The sequence below is a fragment of the Patella vulgata genome, chromosome 5, assembly GCF_932274485.2.
Source record: "Patella vulgata chromosome 5, xgPatVulg1.2, whole genome shotgun sequence".
Lineage (NCBI taxonomy): Eukaryota > Metazoa > Mollusca > Gastropoda > Patellidae > Patella > Patella vulgata.
In genome coordinates, this window is record NC_065883.2 from 30,846,114 (window position 1) to 30,868,109 (window position 21,996).

The 21,996-nt window shown below is 33.3% G+C and overlaps 1 protein-coding gene across 2 annotated transcripts in view; it reads left to right on the plus strand.

The window, feature by feature from the left end:
- LOC126822272 (E3 ubiquitin-protein ligase UBR2) overlaps positions 1–21,292 on the plus strand; it is a 40,021-nt gene extending 18,729 nt beyond the window's left edge. For both annotated transcript variants that reach the window (XM_050551051.2, XM_050551052.2), the window contains exons 23-46: positions 82–206; positions 521–573; positions 720–822; positions 1,004–1,052; positions 1,311–1,465; positions 1,583–1,676; positions 2,858–2,952; positions 4,399–4,646; positions 5,360–5,515; positions 7,363–7,503; positions 7,655–7,819; positions 8,360–8,457; positions 8,956–9,067; positions 9,245–9,305; positions 9,724–9,811; positions 10,131–10,283; positions 11,030–11,266; positions 11,559–11,634; positions 12,675–12,820; positions 13,347–13,455; positions 14,499–14,636; positions 15,004–15,180; positions 15,288–15,389; positions 16,149–21,292. In XM_050551051.2, coding sequence (XP_050407008.2) covers positions 82–206; positions 521–573; positions 720–822; positions 1,004–1,052; positions 1,311–1,465; positions 1,583–1,676; positions 2,858–2,952; positions 4,399–4,646; positions 5,360–5,515; positions 7,363–7,503; positions 7,655–7,819; positions 8,360–8,457; positions 8,956–9,067; positions 9,245–9,305; positions 9,724–9,811; positions 10,131–10,283; positions 11,030–11,266; positions 11,559–11,634; positions 12,675–12,820; positions 13,347–13,455; positions 14,499–14,636; positions 15,004–15,180; positions 15,288–15,389; positions 16,149–16,290 — 3,023 coding nt within the window. In that variant the 3' untranslated portion in view covers positions 16,291–21,292. The remainder of the gene's footprint in view (positions 1–81; positions 207–520; positions 574–719; positions 823–1,003; positions 1,053–1,310; positions 1,466–1,582; positions 1,677–2,857; positions 2,953–4,398; positions 4,647–5,359; positions 5,516–7,362; positions 7,504–7,654; positions 7,820–8,359; positions 8,458–8,955; positions 9,068–9,244; positions 9,306–9,723; positions 9,812–10,130; positions 10,284–11,029; positions 11,267–11,558; positions 11,635–12,674; positions 12,821–13,346; positions 13,456–14,498; positions 14,637–15,003; positions 15,181–15,287; positions 15,390–16,148) is intronic.
- The last annotated feature ends 704 nt before the right edge of the window (positions 21,293–21,996 follow it).

Here is a 21,996-nt window from a genome sequence, read left to right on the forward strand (position 1 = left end):
AGGCCACATGAGTCACACATGGTGTACTTGCATCACCTATCTGATTTATTCCTTGTTATATACTAATTTATTGTTTTATAGAGGAAAGATTTGTACCAGGTGTTGGTCAAGTAACCGAACAGGATGTGGTTAAAAGGGAGATAATTCATCAATTATGTATTGCACCAATGGCTCATAGTGAACTCGGTAAAGCTTTGCCTGAAAATGTAAGTTAGAGAAAAAAAAAACAGGATTTATATCTGATTGTATGTCGGGTTAGATATAATATGCTGCATTCATATTATTTCAAAGCTACAAAACTGTCATAAACAACTGACATCTTGTATTCTGCAAAAATCCATATGCTTCATTAGAATTATAATTCTTATGTTCTAATTGTCTGTTGCATTATACAATTTACTAACTTCAATAAACAAACTATTTTTTATGAATTATTTTCATCTGAAGTATGCATTAGAACAATTATAAGGGACAACGACACAGAACATTGCATGTAAAAAAATGTTGTTTTTCTTTCCAGCCAAATCATGAAACCGGAATGGAAGATGTTGTGAAAGATGTCGCTAAATTCAAGTAAGTGACAAACTTAAATGTGTTTCATTATCCCTCGGTCTTCCTTCGCCCAGTTGGTGCAGAAGAGTGGGACGTTAAACCCCATTTCATGTTTCATATTCTGTTCCAGTAATTTTATATTCTTTATTTTTATGTGTTTCTTTTAGTAAACCAAGTGGAACTGGAAAGGGAAAATATGAATTAAAACCTGAATATTTCAAAAATTATTGTCCTTATTTCTACCATTATACAAAATCAGAACAATCCAAGGTTAGTATTTATTATTTATATTTACATCTGATCTGTATAATCAGAGGTTCTATCTTCAATAAAAGACAACTCATACTGGATTAGTAATAACTGAATGCTAAATAAAAAGATTTAAACTAGTCCATGCTGTTGTTTTATTATTATTTTTATAAATAATTAAATGTTTTGGGTTTATTTCCAGTCAGAAGAAGCTCAGAGAAAACGTAAAAAACAGGAAGGAGAAGATCAATGTAAGACCATCAGTTAAGATTTTTAGTCATTGCCGCCCCTTTTAAGTAGTGCCATGCAATCCATTTGATCAGCCTTAAAAAAGAGAATAAAATTGCACAATATGTTAAACCCATTTCTCTCTTTCTTTGATATTAATGGGAGATAACTACTTTTTAACTACACACATTTTAACGTGTTTAATATTGCCACAGACCTTGTTCTAGGGTGCATATTGGATTTACAGTATAATAAGCTTATAACTTTTATATATTTGTTAGGTTTACCACCTCCATTTCCACCAGCGTTTACTTGTCAGTTCTCATCAATTATAAACCTTCTACAATGTGATGTCGTAACTCACATCTTTCAGACTATTTTAACACGTACAGGTGCCACACGATCCCGATCCTGGTCCGAACCTCAGTTTGAACGAGTAAGTAAAAGCCAATAGCATATTATATATTGTCTATCATAATCCATGAAATCTTAGAATAGTTTAAACATGAAACACTATTACCTTCTGTACATAAGATATGTGTTTTTATTGCAGGTTTTATATTTAATTGGTTTAGCTTTACATGAACAAGTACGAGCCTATGGTGAAAAAAATACATCTTTTGATTTTGTTAAATATGCCATGCAAGGTGTGTATCGTACATTAAATAACATTATTAATAGCGTGGTTAGCGTGTGTGTGCTGTATCATAAGGTCTGTTATTGAGTCAAATGGTGTGGTTTCGATTTCCAACTTGTACGTGACAAGGTGTAGGGCCGTCTGTCCAACCTCGTGGGTTTTCTCCGGGTCATCTGTTTTGCTCTCACTGCTAAAGACCCTTAAGCGCAAGCGAGTTATTAAAATAAAATTAAACCATATGTTAGTCCCAAAATTACCTAGTTTGCATTGAGTGGATGTTAAACCCCATTTCTCTCTGTCTCTCTCTTTTTATTAATATTAAAGTTTCTGATGATCAGGGGGGTTGGATGGCTGAATGGTTAGCGTGCGCGCGCTGTATCATAAAGTCTGTCATTGAGTCGACTGGCGTGGTTTCGAATCCCCGGTCGTACGTGACAAGGAGTAGGGTCGCCTGTCCAACCTCGTGGGTTTTCTCCGGGTCCTCCGGTTTCCTCCCACTGCTAAAGACCCCTACGCGCAAGCGAATTATTGAAATAAAATTAAACCATATGTTAGTCCCGAAATGACCTAGTTTGTGTTGAGTGGACGTTAAACCCCATTTCTCTCTCTCTCTCTCTTTCTGATGATCATTTGAGGGATTTTGAATCCCTTTCAAACTACAACTACAATATTGTGAATGAATCTCTATGAATATAGGCTCAAAAATGATTCAATTCAGTGCAGTATATGATGAATTGAAAATTTCACAACATTTGGAATCCTCTCTGCAGACAATGTAAATGGGGCATCATCAAAATGGACGTAAACCTAAATGGCCAAAAATTTGATCAAAATTTATGTGAATATATGTCATTGGATTTGTGTTAGATAACAAATATTTGATTGGTAATTTTCATTATAACTAATCTATGGTTCTTTCAACTAAAAGTTATGATTGTTTTGACCAAATTTTTGGGCCGTTTTGCGTTAAGTCTTATCTAAAACCTTTTGATAGGCCTCTTTTTAATCTGATATCTGACAATGTTATTTTGATTTTGTTTTATTAGTTAAATGTTGAGCAGTCAGTTTGAGTACATTTTAGTGTGGATTAAGCTGCCAAAAATAAGCAAATAACTATTCTTTCAGCCAGATAATGATAAAATTAAATTTGTTCTAATACATGTTTATTAAACATTGTATATATTTTTGTAGGTGATAACAGTATTTTAAGTTTATTACAATCATTAGTTAATTGTAATAATGTCAGCCAGGATCCTTCCAAAGACCTACTAGCATGGGTTCTTAGGGTAAGCTATAAATTATTATCATAAATTTCCATATTATTTTTGCCTAATATTAGTAATATACTTAGCCTTCATTTTTCACAAAATCAGTGGCTTGTTGTGCAACTTCTGTCAGAATGACTTCTGCATATAACTCACCTATTCTGAAGGAATTAGCTGTTAAGTATTCAGTTGGCCGTACTACAGTATCTGACATTTTAAAGTGAAAAGATGAATTCAAACGGAAGTTTTCTAATAACTTTAACAGTAGTAAGAAATGATTTTACTCGAACGCGAAGTTTTAAGACATCAATAGAATGACGCACGAGTGGTTTAAAGATTATGGACAAAAGCAACCTGTCGTCAGTCAATTGGTTGGCCAATCCTTGGGGCTTGGATGACAAGTGCTATTTATTCGGGTTGGTGTATCTTCTGACGTGGGGGGTTGGATGGCCGAATGGTTAGCATGTGCGCGCTGTATCATAAGACCTGTCAATGAGTCAACTGGCGTGGTTTCGAATCCCCGTTTGTACGTGACAAGGAGTAGGGTCGCCTGTCCAACCTCGTGGGTTTTCTCTGGGTCCTCCGGTTTCCTCCCACTGCTAAAGACCCCTACGCGCAAGCAAATTATTGAAATAAAATTAAACCATATGTTAGTCCCGAAATGATCTAGTTTGTGTCGAGTGGCTGTTAAACCCCATTTCTCTCTCTCTATCTTCTGACGACAAAGATGACGATATCCCGCTTGCAAAATTAATCGAATCCTTGCTACCTTCTTTAAACACAACAGAAGTAAATTTTATCAATTTCAATAATGGGATTCTGACAGATTGTGATGAGGATATGGATATAGGACGGCAAATTGTTAATGAACATGTGGCTTCGAAAATAAGCGTAACTAAAATTGAAGACAAAGATGACGATAAGATGCAATGTCAACAGATTTAACGTATATATGCCAAATGTCTACACATATTACATGATTTGAAAACATTCACTCAAATTAAAGATGTTGGATTGATTGATAGCATTCAATCTTTAGAAGATTCTGCTTTACGATGTACAAACCAGAACCAAAAACAATTAACTTCAGATGATTATATATATTCAAAGTAAATTGTTATGTACATGTATTGTTATGTTATTGTGTCTTGATATAATGTAATAAAATTTTGAATGTACAGATAGCATTTTCATATTTTAAGTTCTAGGTATTCGAGGGTGCATTATAATAATACTTTTTGTATTCGAAGGTACAATAATACTTCAAGTATCGAGGTAATTGAGTATTCCAATATGCGATGTAATCCAGCATATTGTATCGATCCGGTACAATGTTGGAATTGACATGTTCTGTTCAATTATCCATTGAATATCATGACAATATCCATAACAGAGCATTAGAAAATATTTCAATGGTATGCATAAGTGATAGGTGATTAAATGCATTTTTTTCTGTTATACCTATAGAAATTTGCTGAAGTACGTATGATGAAGAATGATCCGATTGCTATGGAAGGTCTGGAGAACATCAGTAACTCAACAGATCAGAAATCTGAAACTGAGAGAAAGAAAAAAGCCGAGATAGCAGCAAAGAAACGAGCCAAAGTCATGGCAAAGATTTCAAAAATGCAGAAAGATTTTATAAAAGGCAATGCTGTATTGTTTGAAAGTACTTGCTCTGAAATGCAGTCGGCTGGCTCCGATATGGACCTTAGGTATAGTTTACATGCACAGTACCATACTATTATGTTTGTATTGAATAGAATTTTAAATAGAAACTTATTTCTCAAGATACTATCCCAATCATAATTTATTGAAATATTATTCAGGTCAAACTGCCATGATCAAACTGATGACTAGTTTCCCAAATATTCACTGATACAGAATGATTTGTGTGAACAACCATTTCACCTGGTCATTATTGAGCACATTGAAAAGATTTAGGGACAGACTACAAAAATAGATTTACTAAAAGCAAATATGGAACCAAAATGTTAACACGATGCAGAAAAGATTTCTGATAAGAAGGGTTACTATAGAAACAACAATAAGCTTTTTTAGATCTGCTTTAAAGCAATGATTACCCAGAATCAAGAAAGGGTCATCCATTTGGAAAACAATCTAGCAGTGCAAGTTTTAAAGTTTAAGTTTAAAAAATACAGAGGTCTTTGAAAAACTACTTTATCAGCAAATAAAATTAAAGATGTTAAATCAGGTGCACGTAAATGAGCTCAATAAATTCCATTTTTTTAATATGTAATATTTTTCAAAAATTGTGCAAGTAATTAAATTTGGCTTTGTTAGGGTGTAGCGAGAGTAGTTATTCATGCCTCGTGGCACGCTCTGCAATTTATGTAGTGATAAAGGAAAAGATGTTTTGTACATCCTTCAGATGTTTATGAATGACTACTTTATGTTTTTTTATTAGTGGACCTACAAGTAGTGACTTTCCAGTTGCATTAGGTCAGAGTCGTAATAATGCAGCAACAGGAAATCCCATCATGGCAACATGTATTTTATGTCAAGAAGAACATGAAGTTACCGTTAATGGTAAAGCCATGGTTTTAGCTGCTTATGTACAAAGGTAAGAATAATAATAAGACATATAAAAAAAAAAATTAAAAAAAAAAAACATCATCAAACATATTCGTTCATCTATGTTCTGAAAGTGAAAATTGGTTTTATTTGTTTTTAGATGGAAAAAACACTGTATCAAGGACAGAAATGTATTATTTTTAAATCAAGTTCCACTGAATTCCTTTTAATTTCAATAAATAAATCCATTTGCAAAATATCTAGCCAAGCAGATTTCTGATTTTAAATTCATCTGGTGTCAATTTTCAAGTATGCAACCCTGATATATCTTATTGACAATCATAAATGATACTGGATAATTATATACTATTCAAAAAAAGTAGGGGATATTTGATTTTGGGGGCATAATACTAAAATATGCAAATGACTACGAAAAAAGTCACTATAGAACCTAACAGAAGAAACATTTCCAGTTACATGTGAAGCCCAAACGCACCAATAGCTACCGCATGGAATGCAGGTGATGCTTGGGATCATCATGGGGGTCCAACCCAAGATTTGCACGACTCTGACTTTGAATGTTACAGTCATTGTGGCATTGAATTCCAGGGTGGAAACATCAGTTTAATTGTTTTAGTGACCAGAAATGAAAGGTTACGTGCCCTTGGCATGCTACAGATCGGCACAACACAGGCGGTTGTGGCGCGGACGATGAATGTTTCTCAGTCTGTCATAAGCAGGCTATGGTCCAGATACCGTGATACACAATCTGTACAGGACAGACCACGCTCAGGTCACTGGTGTGAGAGTGAGTGGCCAGACGATTCGGAATCGACTGCATAGGGGTCACCTTCGCGCCCGACGTCCTCGCGTGATCCCTTGTTTGAGAGATCATCACATTCAGGCAAGACGTCGTTGGTGTAGGGATCGTCAACACTGGGATAATCGACGCTGGAGCAATGTGATGTTTTCAGATGAGTCAAGGTTCACTGTTGATTTTTTGGACAGACGTAGGAGGGTGTGGCGTCGTCGAAACGAGCACTTCCAAGACGTTAACGTCATCAGACATGATCGATTTGAGGGTGGTTCTGTTATGGTGTGGGGAGGCATCACTGTTGCTGGAAGAACGGCTTTACATGTTGTTGCAGGGCGTGTTACAGGCCAGTACTACTGGGACAACATCTTGGCAGTCCATGTTGTGCCGTTCGCACGACGTCATGGCCGCCGTTTCATCTTCCAGGATGACAACGCAAGATGTCACAGGGCCAGGATCGTTACAGGTTACCTCCAACAACAGAACATCACCACATTACCTTGGCCAGCACTGAGTCCCGACCTCTCCCCCATCGAGCATGTCTGGGACATGCTTGGACAGAGGTTACGTCAACGTCAACAACGTCCTGCCAATGTCCAAGAACTTGCTGCTGCGTTGCAACAGGAATGGGACAATCTGGACCAAAATGACCTTAGACGTCTCATTAGGAGTATGCCACGTCGGATCAATGCTTGTTTGGCAAACAGAGGAGGATTTACCCGTTACTGACTTGGTTGTGATGCTGTGGTAACTTTGCTGTTTGACCCCGGGTATCATTTTACCCTTATAATGGTCAGTCTGTGCCTTACTTAGTCTAACGATCATTTGGAATAAATCGATGAATGTGAACTTCATTTCATTTTGTCATTTGTTTCTTCGTCAGTTTCATTAGGTGACTTTAATAACACTTAAAAATCAAATATCCCCTACTTTTTTTGAATAGTATACATTGGCAAAAACAATATGATGTTTGTGATAAGTCAGTTAGCCACAATAAAAACCTCCCTTCCACATCAGATAGTCTGAGAACCAGAATGTTGTATTTTGTATGATGTATTTTTTTATATTTATTGTAATATTAGATCAACAGTATTATCACAGAATCTGAGTAAACATTTAGAGAATGGAGATGAATATGACCCCTTGTATTTGACCTCTGACCTCTTCACTGGAACTAAAACAGGATCATGTGGTCATATCATGCATCATGAATGCTGGCAAAAGTAAGTCTACTGTTGACAGTATGAGTAAAAAAGTAAATAAAAAATCTGTTCTTTTTACTAATAAAAACAACAAAATTTAGCCTCAATGTTAAATTCTTTTGATTATGTGTTTAAGAATATAACTTTATTTTGAATTATGCATGTCTTCCAGATATTTTGATGTTATATTAGCAAAAGAGCGAAGACGACCACTACGATTTCGTCAAGCCCAGAGTTATGACATAGATAAAATGGAGTATTTATGTCCGTTATGTGAAGCATTGAGTAATACAGTAATACCCATCGTTCCTTCACTACATAAACTTGTTAATGACAGGTATATAATTTTTACTACATGATTACAACAAACTGCTGTCTGTTGATAAATTTCTTGAAGAATTCAGCATTTTTATGAAATTATTCCAATGCAATAGTCTTTTCCTGTCATTACCTGAGCCTGAACCCATTTACATGTATTGATGGTTGCTGGACTACCAACACATCTGTCTATACATGTAGTGTCCCATTTTACTTGTTTTTATTGTGTAAATAGCATGTCCCTGTCTTATTGTCATTTACCTGGTAGGAGGGTGGAGTGGGGATGACCCAGAGGTCTAACATGAGTTCTTTAGATCATAAGGTCTGTTATTAAGTCCTGTGTTTTGTTGTTTCTATTGTATACTTGTATGTGACACTGCTAAAGAACCCAACATGCAAATAAATTGTTGAAGTAAAGATATGTCAGGTTAGCCCTGAAATGACCTGGTTTGTATTGAGTAGACATTAAACTTTCTATTGTTATGTACATATTGTAATAATTGTTGATTGTGTAGCAAATAAAACAAAGTTAGTATTAGCCATATATCTTGTGTTTTAGTGACTGTGAAGTAGATTTAAAGTTTGATGATTGGTTAGATGGTATCAAGAAGACTGTTGAGAACAGTGTACAGAAAGAAAAAGATCAACAGTCACAAGGTACAAGATTGATTAATATTAATTATGAAGCCTTTGATCTCTGTGTGGCTAATAAAACTGTTTTTTGGAGAGGTTGGGGTGTTTCAACGACCAGACACCTCCGGGTACTTAAAGCAGTCATTGAGCGTATAACTAATGGAAGGTAAACTGTTGAGTAATCAAAGTCATTTTTAAACTCACCAAATCAATAACACCACAGCTCCGGTTTCAAACTTAGTGATATAGAACAGATTTTCACAATTCTATACAGAAATTATTCAATTTTAAATCAATGATCGATCTGTCTATATGAATGTCCAAAAAATCATTTAGTATTGTCACTTGATAAAGAGGGCAGACCTGAAACAAGTCATTTGTCTCGAATAAAACTTTTATTGAAATTCCAATATAATCCTTTCACGGATTTTAGATAGTCCTTCCCCCTTCAAAAATGTTGGTAATTAATATTTTCTGATTACCTTAATATTTAGATTATTTTTTTTCTATTTTGTTTTACAGAGGAATCTTTGTTTATCCAACCATGTCCTATATCTACTATAACTAGGATGATGGCAGAGAGTGTAGCCAAGAACTTCCAGTTACTCTGGGAATATGTTTATGATGATGCTAGGTATGTTCTATCAGTAAATTAGAATATTCTTATCAATACCCTAAAGTTGTTTGTGTTTGGAATATTGTATCTTTGGAATTTCTGAGAGTTAAATCATAAAAGTCGAACACAAATCTTATAAGACAATGATCCTCATCCTATATTCTGTGTAAAATATAAGTTTTCTTTCTTTTATAGTGGCTGTTTTTCGGAAGGTATGAGAGAAATGATGAAGAAATTTGCAAGAGATGTTTATTCCGTAAGTATCTAAACTATCAATATTTATAAAATATATTTATTCAGTGCTACAGTATAGGGGATAATTCAGACATTTTCGACTTCTTCTCCCAATAGATTTCAACCAAATTCAGTAACTATGTTACTTGAGTGATGTTTTTTCTGTTTTGATTAAATGAAGTGGTTCGGCCTCATAATGACTATATTTTCTCGTATAAGAACATCTGGGCTCCTGTTTAATTTGAAACAATTTCAAAAGATGTATGTCAACTGATGGCATAAATTCAGCTAAATGTATGCAATACCTGGCTACTAAATTCAGTAGTTTGATTCAATTTACAAGTTTTGTCTAAACTACGGTAGAGAATCATATAAACTGATACATGTAATTATGATTTTATCTATACCATATTAGTAGTATATTATATATTTATTTATAGTTCGGTTTAGATGTCCAACCCGATGATGAGAATGCTCGTGTACCTATCATGGCGTGGTCAACATGTGCCTTTACAATACATACCATTGGTAATACTTATACTTAACATAGTTAGTCTCCAAATTTATTCATGGTAATATTGGCACCAATTGTGTTGAATACTATGAAAAATGTACTTTTGAGTAAATTGATATAACATTATGCTCAAAGTCCTTTATAGCAATGTGATATTAAGAAACAAAATAGCCCACAGACTAACAGAATGAATCAAAAATCATCTTTTTTTTTTTTATTACATTATATTACAGTTAGAATTTTTGAAAGTGCAAATTATGTTTTCCGTGTTTTGTAAATCACAATCACGTTAAAAGACAAAACACTATTATAATTGATGTATATTTATTTCAGAACAAACCTTACAGTTAGAAAAGAAACCGTTATTTGGAGCTGTTCCATCTAGACAGTTAGATTTATTGAGTTCTCTTGTAAAATATGCGGCTGTTTGTAGTCAGGTTATGTCCCCTGATACGGTTAAACAACACTGCGTGCGAGTATTAACAGGTAATTTTAGATAGTGGAGATACTAGTTGAGTTACCCTTCCCTGATAGATAAAAAAAAAAAAATTCAATTTGATTGCATCGGTACATTGAGCATTAAAAGTTAAATTGTTTCCAATATGGAGAGAGATTTGTCAATCTACAGTCATTAATTCTACATGGAAATTACAGGTTGTTTACTATTCCAGGTTGTTTAAAGAAGTTCAATAAATGTTTGTAGAAAATATATAAGACAAAATATTCTGGTTCTCAGATACTCCCACATTACTTTAAAAGAGCTGCATAGCCTATTTTTGTTTAAAAATTAAAGAATATAAAAGGTCCCATTAATTACCGCACACAAATATCTTTCCTGGGTTACAGGGAGTAGCTCTATAGTAAAATTCAAAAGAATTCAGAAATGTAGTGTAGGATCAATTATCAATTATTCAACCCTGATAAATGTTATTTACAATCATAAATGTTACTGGGAAATCATAAATTTAACAATGTGAAGAGATATATGTAGTGCTTTGAACGTGATGTTGATGAGAAGTCATTTAGCCAATGAGTGATCCTTTGACAAAATACAAAAGTAAAAACTGGCCTCTCGCTACAGGTTTTTAGGAAGGATTGTCGGAGAACCAGAATATTTTTTTTATATGGCCTAAATTAGTTAGGTGTCAAGGATATGGTTATTTTATATATTTTAATCTTCTGATTACTCTTTTAAAATCTCTCTTAACTTTAATATAATTTTTATTTTATAGCGCTAATACCTGAACAGTTAGAGAAATTGAAGAAAGATTCTCCATGTATTCTTGACCTTGATATGTTTCACTATTTGGTAATTCTTGGTATGACCTTACCAACCTTGTATGCGGAACAGCAACGGTCGTCCATCTCAACCATACCATCAGGTGGTTTAAACGATAAACATGCCTTACAGTTAGTTCTCACTGCTCATCTGGTACAAATATTGTTGACCTATAACCCAGAACCAGAAGGTAAGTATACTGTTTAATTGATATTCCTTGATTATAAAATATTTTATCATCCCAAGAAAATATGGTTGATTCTGTCAAACTATAGCTTTATATTTTCAACCAGTTTGTATAAAGTATTAAAACAGTGTTTTCATTAAACTTTAGTTTAATGAGAAGGACAAGATTTATAGAATATTTCTTTGGTTCTACTCAATTTGTAAGTCACTGAAGAAAGGACCACATATGGTTTTTGACAGTGTTTGGTTCATTCTTTGAACAAAAGCAATGATAAATTATTTTATCTGTTTTAAAGAAAATATGGAAATGGAAGGTGATATCGAAGGTGAAAATTGGTTACGTATTTATTTTAATCTACGTGAAGATGCAGGGTAAGTTTTCTTGTAACTTCTGAATTTTATATACAGATGTTATACACATGATACTGCGTGGAAGAAAGACTCCCTGTACATACCAAAGTGAAGACAGAGCTCAGCCTTGGGAGCTGTAGGGCCCATTTGGGGACTTTAGCATAGGACTGCCTGGGCCCAGTTGGGAGCTATTTGTCCAATTGGCTTAAAGTCAGCCCTAGTGTAGAATAGAGGTCATTGTTTATTCCAGTGATAGTACTATCACTAGTTTCTACTGTACAAACTATGATGAACACTGTAATTACAACTCTGTAGGATAGTGGTCATTGTTTATTCCACTTATGAAGTGTCATAATTTATGAATTTTCTTGAGATATTAGAGATTGGCTTTCTGTTATTCTGTGACCTAGTTCCTTTAGGAACTGTCTCTGGGTGGATGATGTCGACTGACAGTTCCTATCCATCCATAGCTGCAATATGAAAATATCTGTCTTCCCCACCTCTGTTCTAAGGCTATTTTGGAATCCTTACCAACTGTTTTTTTTACCCAAGGAATTATTTTCTTGCTACAGCTGACACACATTTATAATAATTCAACACTATTTTCAAGTAGAATTCTGCGATTTAAACTTTAAACATGCACAAAATACTTTTGAACTGATCAGCCATTACGAGACTCGAACATGCGCAGACCGCATGTTTATTTAATCGCTAAATTCTACTTTAAAATAGTCTTGAATTATTATAAATTTGTGCCAAATATATTGAGAAATGATTCCTTTTGCTGAATGACCGTGAAAAATAGAAGGTTAAGGTTCCAAAATAGCCTGAGAACAGAGGCGGGGAAGAGTGGTATTTTACCATATTTTCATAATAGAGCTATATAGGGACGGATAGGAACTGCCAGTGGACATTGTCCGCTCAGAGACAGTTCCTAAAGGAACTAACTGTGACCTACCAGAACTTTGTGTGGACGTTAAACACCTATTTTCCTCTCTTCCTTTGTCTCATCCAAACATTATTGATCTGAATTGAATATAAAATTGATATTTGTTTTGTAGAATTAGATCAGAAATATCTCCATCACCATGGCAACTATGTCAACATATTCGTAAGGCATGTTCTCCGTTTTTACGTTGTGCTACGATCTTATACCATCATTTAACCGGCATCATGTCACCACCAGAACTACAAACAGATTACTCAGGTAATTTAATACATTGTACTAAGATTTAAAGATACATTATGGGAGATTAGATAAAGAGCTGGCAATTCTCACTATAATAGTTAAAAACTAGATACTGTAAAGGGAATTTGCTGAAACTTTCAGTCAAATTCATCCACTCTCAACTGAGAATTTAGCGATTGAATTTTGGGCCTATCCTCAATCATCATTACTAAAGTCGGTAGGTACGATAAAATACATAGTCTCGATTATCCATTTGTTGATTTAATCATGAATTAGCGTAGCGGAGCCGACCGGATCCTAATCCAGTAAATATCTCAGGCTAGCGATGATATTGAGAGTTGATTAACTGGATAAGTTAATTAATGTCTAATTAATAATTTAGATAACATTTCAGGCCTAAAGAAAGACCTGCAATAGGCAGATTTAGCTCTGGCATAATGTATGTTTAATATTCATTTAAAAAATGGTCCTACTTGTTGTAACTTGTTGATTGTTAGTAAAACTTGTTGATTCAGTAAAAAATATTTTTGTTGTATATTTTTAGATCGTGAAGGTTTTGAATTTGAGATTTTATGTAAATATTTATCGTTACCATCCAATCTATCAGTTTTATTAGATAATAGTGGACAAATTACTACAGCTCTTATTAAAAGGTAAGCTTTCTTATAAGACCATGTATGTATATAAAGCACATAATTCATTCAATGCAGGGGATCACATGGCTAAGTGGGTAAGACGCTGGCTCGCTAGCCTGGAGGTCCGGTGTTCGATCTCTGCATTGGTTGAGAAAGTTCAACAAGATTATCCGGCGTGGTTCCCCCTTGTCAGTGATGCAGGACAGAAGGCCTGACAAGGACAGCTGTCTAGTCATTCAGATGGGATGAAAAACCAAGGTCCCGTGTACACATTGGCATGCACGTAAAAGATCCCTTGACAGTTGGAATTCGATATAAGAGTAGGCCGTAGTGCCGCTGTCCAGGCAAAATTTCCCACATAGCACACTGTATGGCGTATGCCCGTCTTCATTAGCCTAGTTCGGAGCAGAACAGTAGGACGTTAAACCCCATTTCATTCAATGCACTTGTCAGCTCTCCACATTTACAAGTTCTAGAAACCATAGGGTTGGTACAGTGTAGGAGAACATGCTGTATCCAGATGATTTAAGCTCTAAGGCTAGGTTCCCACTGTCGTGCGATGCGTTAAAATAGGATTGTCCCTATTTAGTCCACGATCTGGTACGTTGAGATATGTTTCGATACGATCAACAAGAATGCTGCAACTGACCTCAATATATGATAAGACCTGATAGGACCACCACTATTACTCCACAGTTAAAATCACGATTTCAGTCGTAGCGCAAATTGTGATAGTGGGAAGCTAGCATTAGCTACTTATTCAGCTTTTGAATATCCAAAAATCAAATTGTCTCGATGTGATAGTTGGACGATAAAATAAACAAGAATTTGTTGGATTTGCTAATAAATTAAAATTTTATGCTTTTTAGTAAATAGTTTTTAGGTGAAGTAAATTCTTGTATTAAATGATTTAGTGGTTAAGTTTTAAAAAGATGGCCTAATGTAATGTAATATATCTTTAAGATTATATGAAACTTAAAATAGTAAAATATTAACCTCTCATGAAATTAGAATCATTAATGACAGTATTCAATTAAATTTTATTTTGTTGTGTGTTCTAGTTGGTGTATGTCCCCATTGATTAAAGAAAGGATGTCTGCTAGTAGTGAACCGATAATAACCTATCCTACCCGTATAAATCAGTTAGTTGAATTACCAGATGATTTCAGTGAACTAATCAATCAAGCTTCCAAGTTCACGTAAGTTACTGATTCTTTCAATTTTAGCCAGTTTTACCCTTCTCATTATCCAATCCGATATTAAGTACCAGATTCTCTTCTTCTCATCCAATACTGAGACCAATATTATATGTTGTAAAACAAAACATTGTAATTCTGTTTAATGCCAGGAACTTACTGTTACTTTTCTTAACAATTTTTCTGTTCGACTTATTTAAAGCACCACTGTATGGCGTATGCCCGTCTTCATTAGCCCAGTATAGGAGCAGAACAGTAGGACGTTAAACCCCATTTCATTTCATTTCATTTATTTAAAGCACATTGCAATTGATTTCTTTACACAATTTATTCCAGAAAATAATGCTTATGTACTGTTGAATTTTTTCAGTTGTCCCAAGTCAGATGGGGATGATAGTCGTGCACCTACAATGTGTCTAGTTTGCGGTATGATGTTATGTTCCCAGAGTTATTGTTGTCGAACAGACCTGCCTGGTTCAACAACACCTGTTGGGGCTGCTACAGCTCACGCTCATTACTGTGGGGCTGGGGTTGGAATATTTCTCAGGTAATTAATTTGTTTTGACAGGATTTTCTTTATATAATTTTAGTCATTTCATGAGAGAAAAAAACATTCTTTTAGTCTTAAATTAACATAAGTAAATTGTAATTCAGGGTTCGAGATTGTCAAGTTTTGTTGTTATCTGGTAGAATAAAGGGCTGTTTTATACCACCGCCATATTTAGATGATTATGGTGAGACAGATCAAGGACTAAGGTACGTTCTTTGTTCATCATAGTTTTGACTTTATGTTATTACGTCACAGATGTTTTCATTACGTCAAAATTGTTTTATTTGGTTTTTACGTCATTTAAACAGAAAAAGGGCTGTCAACTATCCCGAAAGAAAGAATCCCAAGAAGAATGTTAAATATTTTGGGCTACAATATCCTGTTTAGAATTTAACAGACTGTTATTGTCCATTTTATACCTCCTAACGAGATCTCAGCCTCTAATGATTTAAGCGGTATCATATGGACAATAACAGTCCTCTAAATTCTAAACAGTCGTTTATCTCCTAAATATTAATCTTCAAGGTTAGCATCAGATCAAATAAATGTCTCAAAAATATTAATGACATTCAAATATTGGAATTCCAACCTTCAAAACTTAAGAGTTAAAGAATTTAAAGTTTCATTGCGTCATTTTAGCACAATAGGGAATCCCCTGCAGCCTACAATATTGTTAAAGATGAATCTCTAATGGGAATATCAGTCTAAAAATGGTTCAATACCATTCAGTATTTACAAAGATATGTTGAATTGAAATTTCAACCATCTATGCTGCTCTCTATGTAATAATAAACAGACGGCCATTTTGATGCGCCTGAGATTTTAGCAAATGACGCAATGGTACTTTAAAAAATTAGGATAAATCTTTTCTAAAATAGGAGTTGAGCATTTCATCTAAAGTATTTTTAATAATAGATCTTTCATTCCAGCTGTTTGTATGTGTTTTTTTTTTCATTTCATTGCAGACGAGGATATCCACTACATTTGTGTCGTGATAGATATAAACAGTTACATCAACTATGGTTTAAACATTCTATCCCAGAAACCATTGCTCACAATATTGAATCAAATAATAACTTTGTTGCAATTGAATGGCATAATCTTTGATGACAAATTTTCGATAGTTGAAAATAGATTTACATTTTGCAAATTTTGTAAATTAGTTTGAGATTTCATGAAAGTCTTATGAGACTTTCTTTCTTTAAAGAAAAAACGCAACAAAAAAAAATTCACAAAAGGGAAATAGGTTTGGGTAAGACGGAAAAAGAAGGATTCATTAGTTCCAAAATATTCATAAAGATGCTGCATTTGGAAGTACAGTAGAATCTGTACGAGCATTCACTCCTTCTCAGCAACAATCTATTTTTGAGAACTTTGGCATTTATTGAAATGATTAGATATTATAAATATTTTGTGATTATTAAGCAAAGTCTTAAAGCCAAGCATATCATAGTCTTAATAATTTGCCTGAGTTTGTATTAAAAATGAAGGTAGAACAGTGATAATCAGAAATTAAAAGGGATGAGGTTTACTTCTCATCAGTACTTACATTATACATTTTTAGACTAACTTACTGCTACATATGCCATGCTAGAGATTTTTCCTTTCCAAATTGTAATATCAAAGAAATCTGTTACCTATTTCAATCTTCTCCATATCTCAATTATATTTACATTTCTTGGTATTGTTTAGTAAAAAATTCCACCACGGCCCTTGGAAAATCATAAAATTTTAGGCAGTAAACTCAGGATATTTGCATATGATATTAATGAATGATCTACATGCATGTGATCTAAATGTACACACCCACTTATTCAATAGACAGTTAAAGCTAGTGTAACGCCAGTGAAATTAAATATTGTTCTGTTCTGGATACAAGGATTTCATAAACCTCTTTTGTGAAGAAATATTGCTTTTATACGCCCACATTGAAATGTGGTCGTATATTGCCGTCGCTCCCGTCCGCCAGCCGGTCTGTCATCCACAATTGCTTGTGGACGCTCTAGAGGCTAATGTTAATATCTGAGTGAATTTATACACAATGATTATGGTCATGATAATAACTGTCAGAGTTATGTCCCTTGATCACTTTGAAATATCTTATGGACCTTTTAGAGGCGTAAAGTGAATGTCCAATTGACTTTAAATGTATACACAGTGTTTAAGGTCATAAGACGAAGAAGCCTGTTGATTTTCAACAATTTCCGATTACTGCCAGAGTTATGACCCTTGATCACTTTGTAAAAAATCTTGTGGACGCTCTAGAGGCTAAAGTTGCTATTCAATTGACTTTAAATTTATACACAGTGTTTACAGTCATGAGACAAAGAAGCATATTGATTTTCAACAATTTCCAATAATAAATGCCAGAGTTATGGCCCTTGATTACTTTGAAATATCTTGTGGACGCTCTAAAGGCTAAAGGTACTATCGATAGACTTTAAATTTATACACAGTGTTTACGGTAATGAGACAAAGCCTATTGATTTTCAACAATTTCTGATAATTACTGCCGGAGTTATGGTCCTTGATCACATTGAAAAATGTTGTGGACGCTCTAGAGGCTAAATTTACTACCTGATAGACTATAAATTTATAAACAGTGTTTACGTTCATGAGACGAAGAAACTTATTGATTTTTAACAATTTCCAATAATTACCACCAAAATTATGGTCCTTGATCACTTTGAAAAATCTTGTGGCACTCTGGAGGATAAATTTAATATTTGATTGACTAGATTTATACACAGTGTTTATGGTCATGAGACAAAGATGCCCTTTGATTTTCAACAATTTCCGATAATTACTGCCGGGTTATGGCCCTTGATCAACTTGAAAAATATTGTGGACACTCTAGTAAGAGGCTAAACTTAATCCGATTGACTTTAAATTTATGTCCAGTGTTTAAGGTCATGAGACGAAGCCCATTGATTTTTGATAATTATTGTCAGAGTTGAGGCCCTTGATTACTTGAAAAATCGTGTTGAAGCACTAGAGACTAAACTAAAGTTAATATAAATTTATACACAGTGTTTAAGGTCATGAGACAAACAATCGAAACAAATTCTAAAAATTTCTGATAATTATTTAATGGGTTGTTACTCGTTATTAAATTTTAGTGTGTTGTAAATGTTTTCATTACTGACAAAAAAAAATGTGACAACCCTTGTTGACGGCTCGGACGACTTAGCTTCTATGGGCGTATGTTTTGTTGCCTGGCAACCTATCTTTACATCTGGATTTCATGATTTCTTATGTTTTTGGTTACAAATTTATATTATGCAGTAGGTCATAATAATTGTATCTATTCTTGAAGCTGGTGTCCTGTGACACTGTCTTATTGAAATGTAAACATATTCTTTGCCATTTCTGCCCTAATTGGACGAAATAGCAAATCATTTTTCAGTATCTAACACATGGTTTCAGTTACTATGAAATATGAAATTATTGTTTTTATGGTGGTTGCCTTTAGTTCATGATGAAATAAGAACTGACTCATTGATTTTGAACTTCGATATATTCTGATTTGTAGTCAAGTGTAGTCAAATGCAGTGTCGTGTGTTTTTTAGGGTATTTGCACTGTGTACCCTCTCTCTTACCCACACATATGAGCAAGCCCTTCAAAATCTCCCTTTCTGCATGAGCGTTAATTTCATGACGAATATAAGTCAAATAGATGGTTAGTGATAACATCAGGTGGCAATATTTTTATGATTTATAGCTACACAGAATGTAATCTGACATATCTGTAGTATTTGGATTGATGGTTGAGGTTTAGTGATTTCCCAGTGAAATAAGTAAAAGAGAAATAGTTATATTGTGCATATGATAATAATATATGGTCATTGTATTAAATATTTTTTTGCTATTTATTTCTATTTGAATGTAAATTGTATATTTGTATATAAATATATCTTATAATGTTTTTAATTTTATTACTGTAAAATATAGACATGTATTATAAACTAATTTCTTATAATTCATATTTCTACAGAATTTTCTCAATTTTTTAGTTTCACAAAATTGTTTCTCAGTGAAATATTCGACAGAACTGCATCAGGAAAGATGTCAGGAAAATTGAACTTTTATTTGTTGACCACAGAATGCTAACTTACTTGAAAATTATTTTTAGAATAGTAAGATTCAGGTTTCTTTCTAATTTGAAGTCAATTTACAGTCAGTATTGATGTCGGTTTGATATCTAGTATATATATTGAACATAGATCGGTTGAATATATCACTTGGCATCGATACATAACATTGGCCTGATTGACATGTTTTTGGGGGACAAGTTGGCATTTATTAAGTCATTGATAATAAGGTCATCAAACATTTTTCTTTTTTTTAAAATTTGGTCACAGTTTTACTGTCTGCAACAACAGGATTATATTTTTTGGACTCCACACAATGCGTGAATTGTTTGAATTTACTTCGATGAATTTTTTAACATTCCCATATTGTTTAACCATTTCCTTAAATCATTTAACTTAAAACCTAAAATATGTTAATTTTTTAAGAGTTTGTTGATGTAACTTTGTATTCATAGAAATTAGAAAATGTATATATATACTATTTTTGTGTGTGGTTTTTCTGGTTGGTAAATGTTTTTCTCTTGTTTTATGTATTTTGAAAATGGAATGTTAATAGGTAATAGCAAATGTTTTATTGCAGTATGTAGTATTCACAATAGTTAATTACACTGTAACCCAGGTATCGTTTAACCTTGTGTATCTAGCACTAATTTCTTTCACATTTGTTTAATATCAAATCTTTGTTTAAAAATTTGTCAAAAATGGTTAAAATCACCAAAAATCATCTAATTTGTACACGTGTCCAGTTTAAAGCTGACTGATTAATTTTGATAATGAGTGTCCAATTTACAAGTATTTAATTCCCTGATCACTGTTCAAAAATTAATCATTATACATCATTAATCAATTGGGTTGATTATTTTTTAACAATGATTGAGAAATTAAACACTTGTAAATTGGACACTCATTATCAAAATTGAATGGTCAGCTTTAAACTGGACAGAAGTACAAATTAAACGATTTATGGTGATTTTAAACAGTTTTTACAAATTTTTAAACAAAGATTGGATATTAAACGAATGTGAAAGAAATTAGTGCTAGATACACAAGATTAAACGATATACCTGGGTTACAGTGTTAACTTCCAAGTAAAATGAGTAATGGTTTAGGAATCAACTCAAAAGTATTGACTGTTTCTTAATCGTGGAGTGGTATAAAATCTCCAAAATAATAAATGCAGCGCTTTCTGTAAATATTTAATGAATATATATGTTATTTAGATTTATTTATTTTAGTGCTATATATCTATTTTGTTTATTGTTTGATGAACTGTGATTATAAGTATTATTATGATTTTGCTAGCAGTTTGATATTTTTCCTTCTTTCTCATATCTCAGTTAAACTTGTAAATACATATATGACTATGATGATGACTGTCAATACAGTTAACTTCAGTTCAACCATATCAATGAGAGTGGGGCATAATTTCAATGAAATATTGTCTGTCTACAGAGCCAAATTTAAATTGCACATCTGGAAAATTAGACTTGTAGTTCTTTGTGTTTTTTAAGAAGTAGGGTTTAATTAAAGTTCCTATGCAGCAGACAGCAAATGGATGGAAGTGGGTTATGTTTCAAGCCCCAGACAATTATAAAGAAATAAATGTGTGAATTCTAACTGTTCAGAAGTTATGTTAGCATTGTCTCATTTTGATCAGATGCAAAATTTTGGTAAGAATAAATCTGATAGTGTATGGTCTGAGAGTCTATTTGCTGGAATATTGGGACTTTTATGTTATAGTTAATTAGTGTATAATGTTTATATTCTTGTTTCTCTGTTTGGTGTTTGTTATTTTAAGGTAAATTGGTTTTATCTATTGGGGGACATGGGAATAAAGTTTAGACAAATATAAATGTTACCTCAGCTGTTTGTGAATATCGCACAATCTGATTACCAATGTGTAAAGACGGGTGGTTATTTTCAACAAATTGATCAACTTATTGACCCTTAAAAGTTAATAACATTGCCATAACAGGAAATTTTAAATATTTTTTGATTGCAATTTTCGGTCTCCCCAAGGCATTTAACAGAGTTCTCATTTAAACTGGTATATTAATTAAGCACCAGTATCTTTATTCAGCTGTAAAGTGGATTGATAACTGGTATTGCATACATTTCTAACTGCTTGTTTATTTATTATACCTATCTTTATGTATGTATTTTCTAACTAAGAAGTATATATATCATTTGGATATTTTGATAACTTGCAATTGTTTTTATTGTTTAGAAAATTAAATTGTACAATTTAATCTGTAAATAAAATATTTACATTCAACAAAATTATAGCACTGTTTTTTCATGTATCAAATTGTTGGTAAAGAGTTTGGGTTGATCAAAACACAATAAAATTCAAGGGTGGGCTGATTTCGGTATGGAGCGAGCTGGGTGGTAGGTGTTCTAGAAACCATAGCCTGCATCATGTCTTATTTTGCTAACTGCTCATTTAGTTACTAAACTGTTTAGTTTCTTACATATAACACTGTAACCCAGGTATCGTTTAATCTTGTGTATCTAGCACTAATTTCTTTCACATTCGTTTAATATCCAATCTTTGTTTAAAAATTTGTAAAAACTGTTTAAAATCGCCATAAATCGTTTAATTTGTACTTCTGTCCAGTTTAAAGCTGACCATTCAATTTTGATAATGAGTGTCCAATTTACAAGTGTTTAATTTCTCAATCATTGTTAAAAAATAAACAACCCAACTGATTAATGATGTATA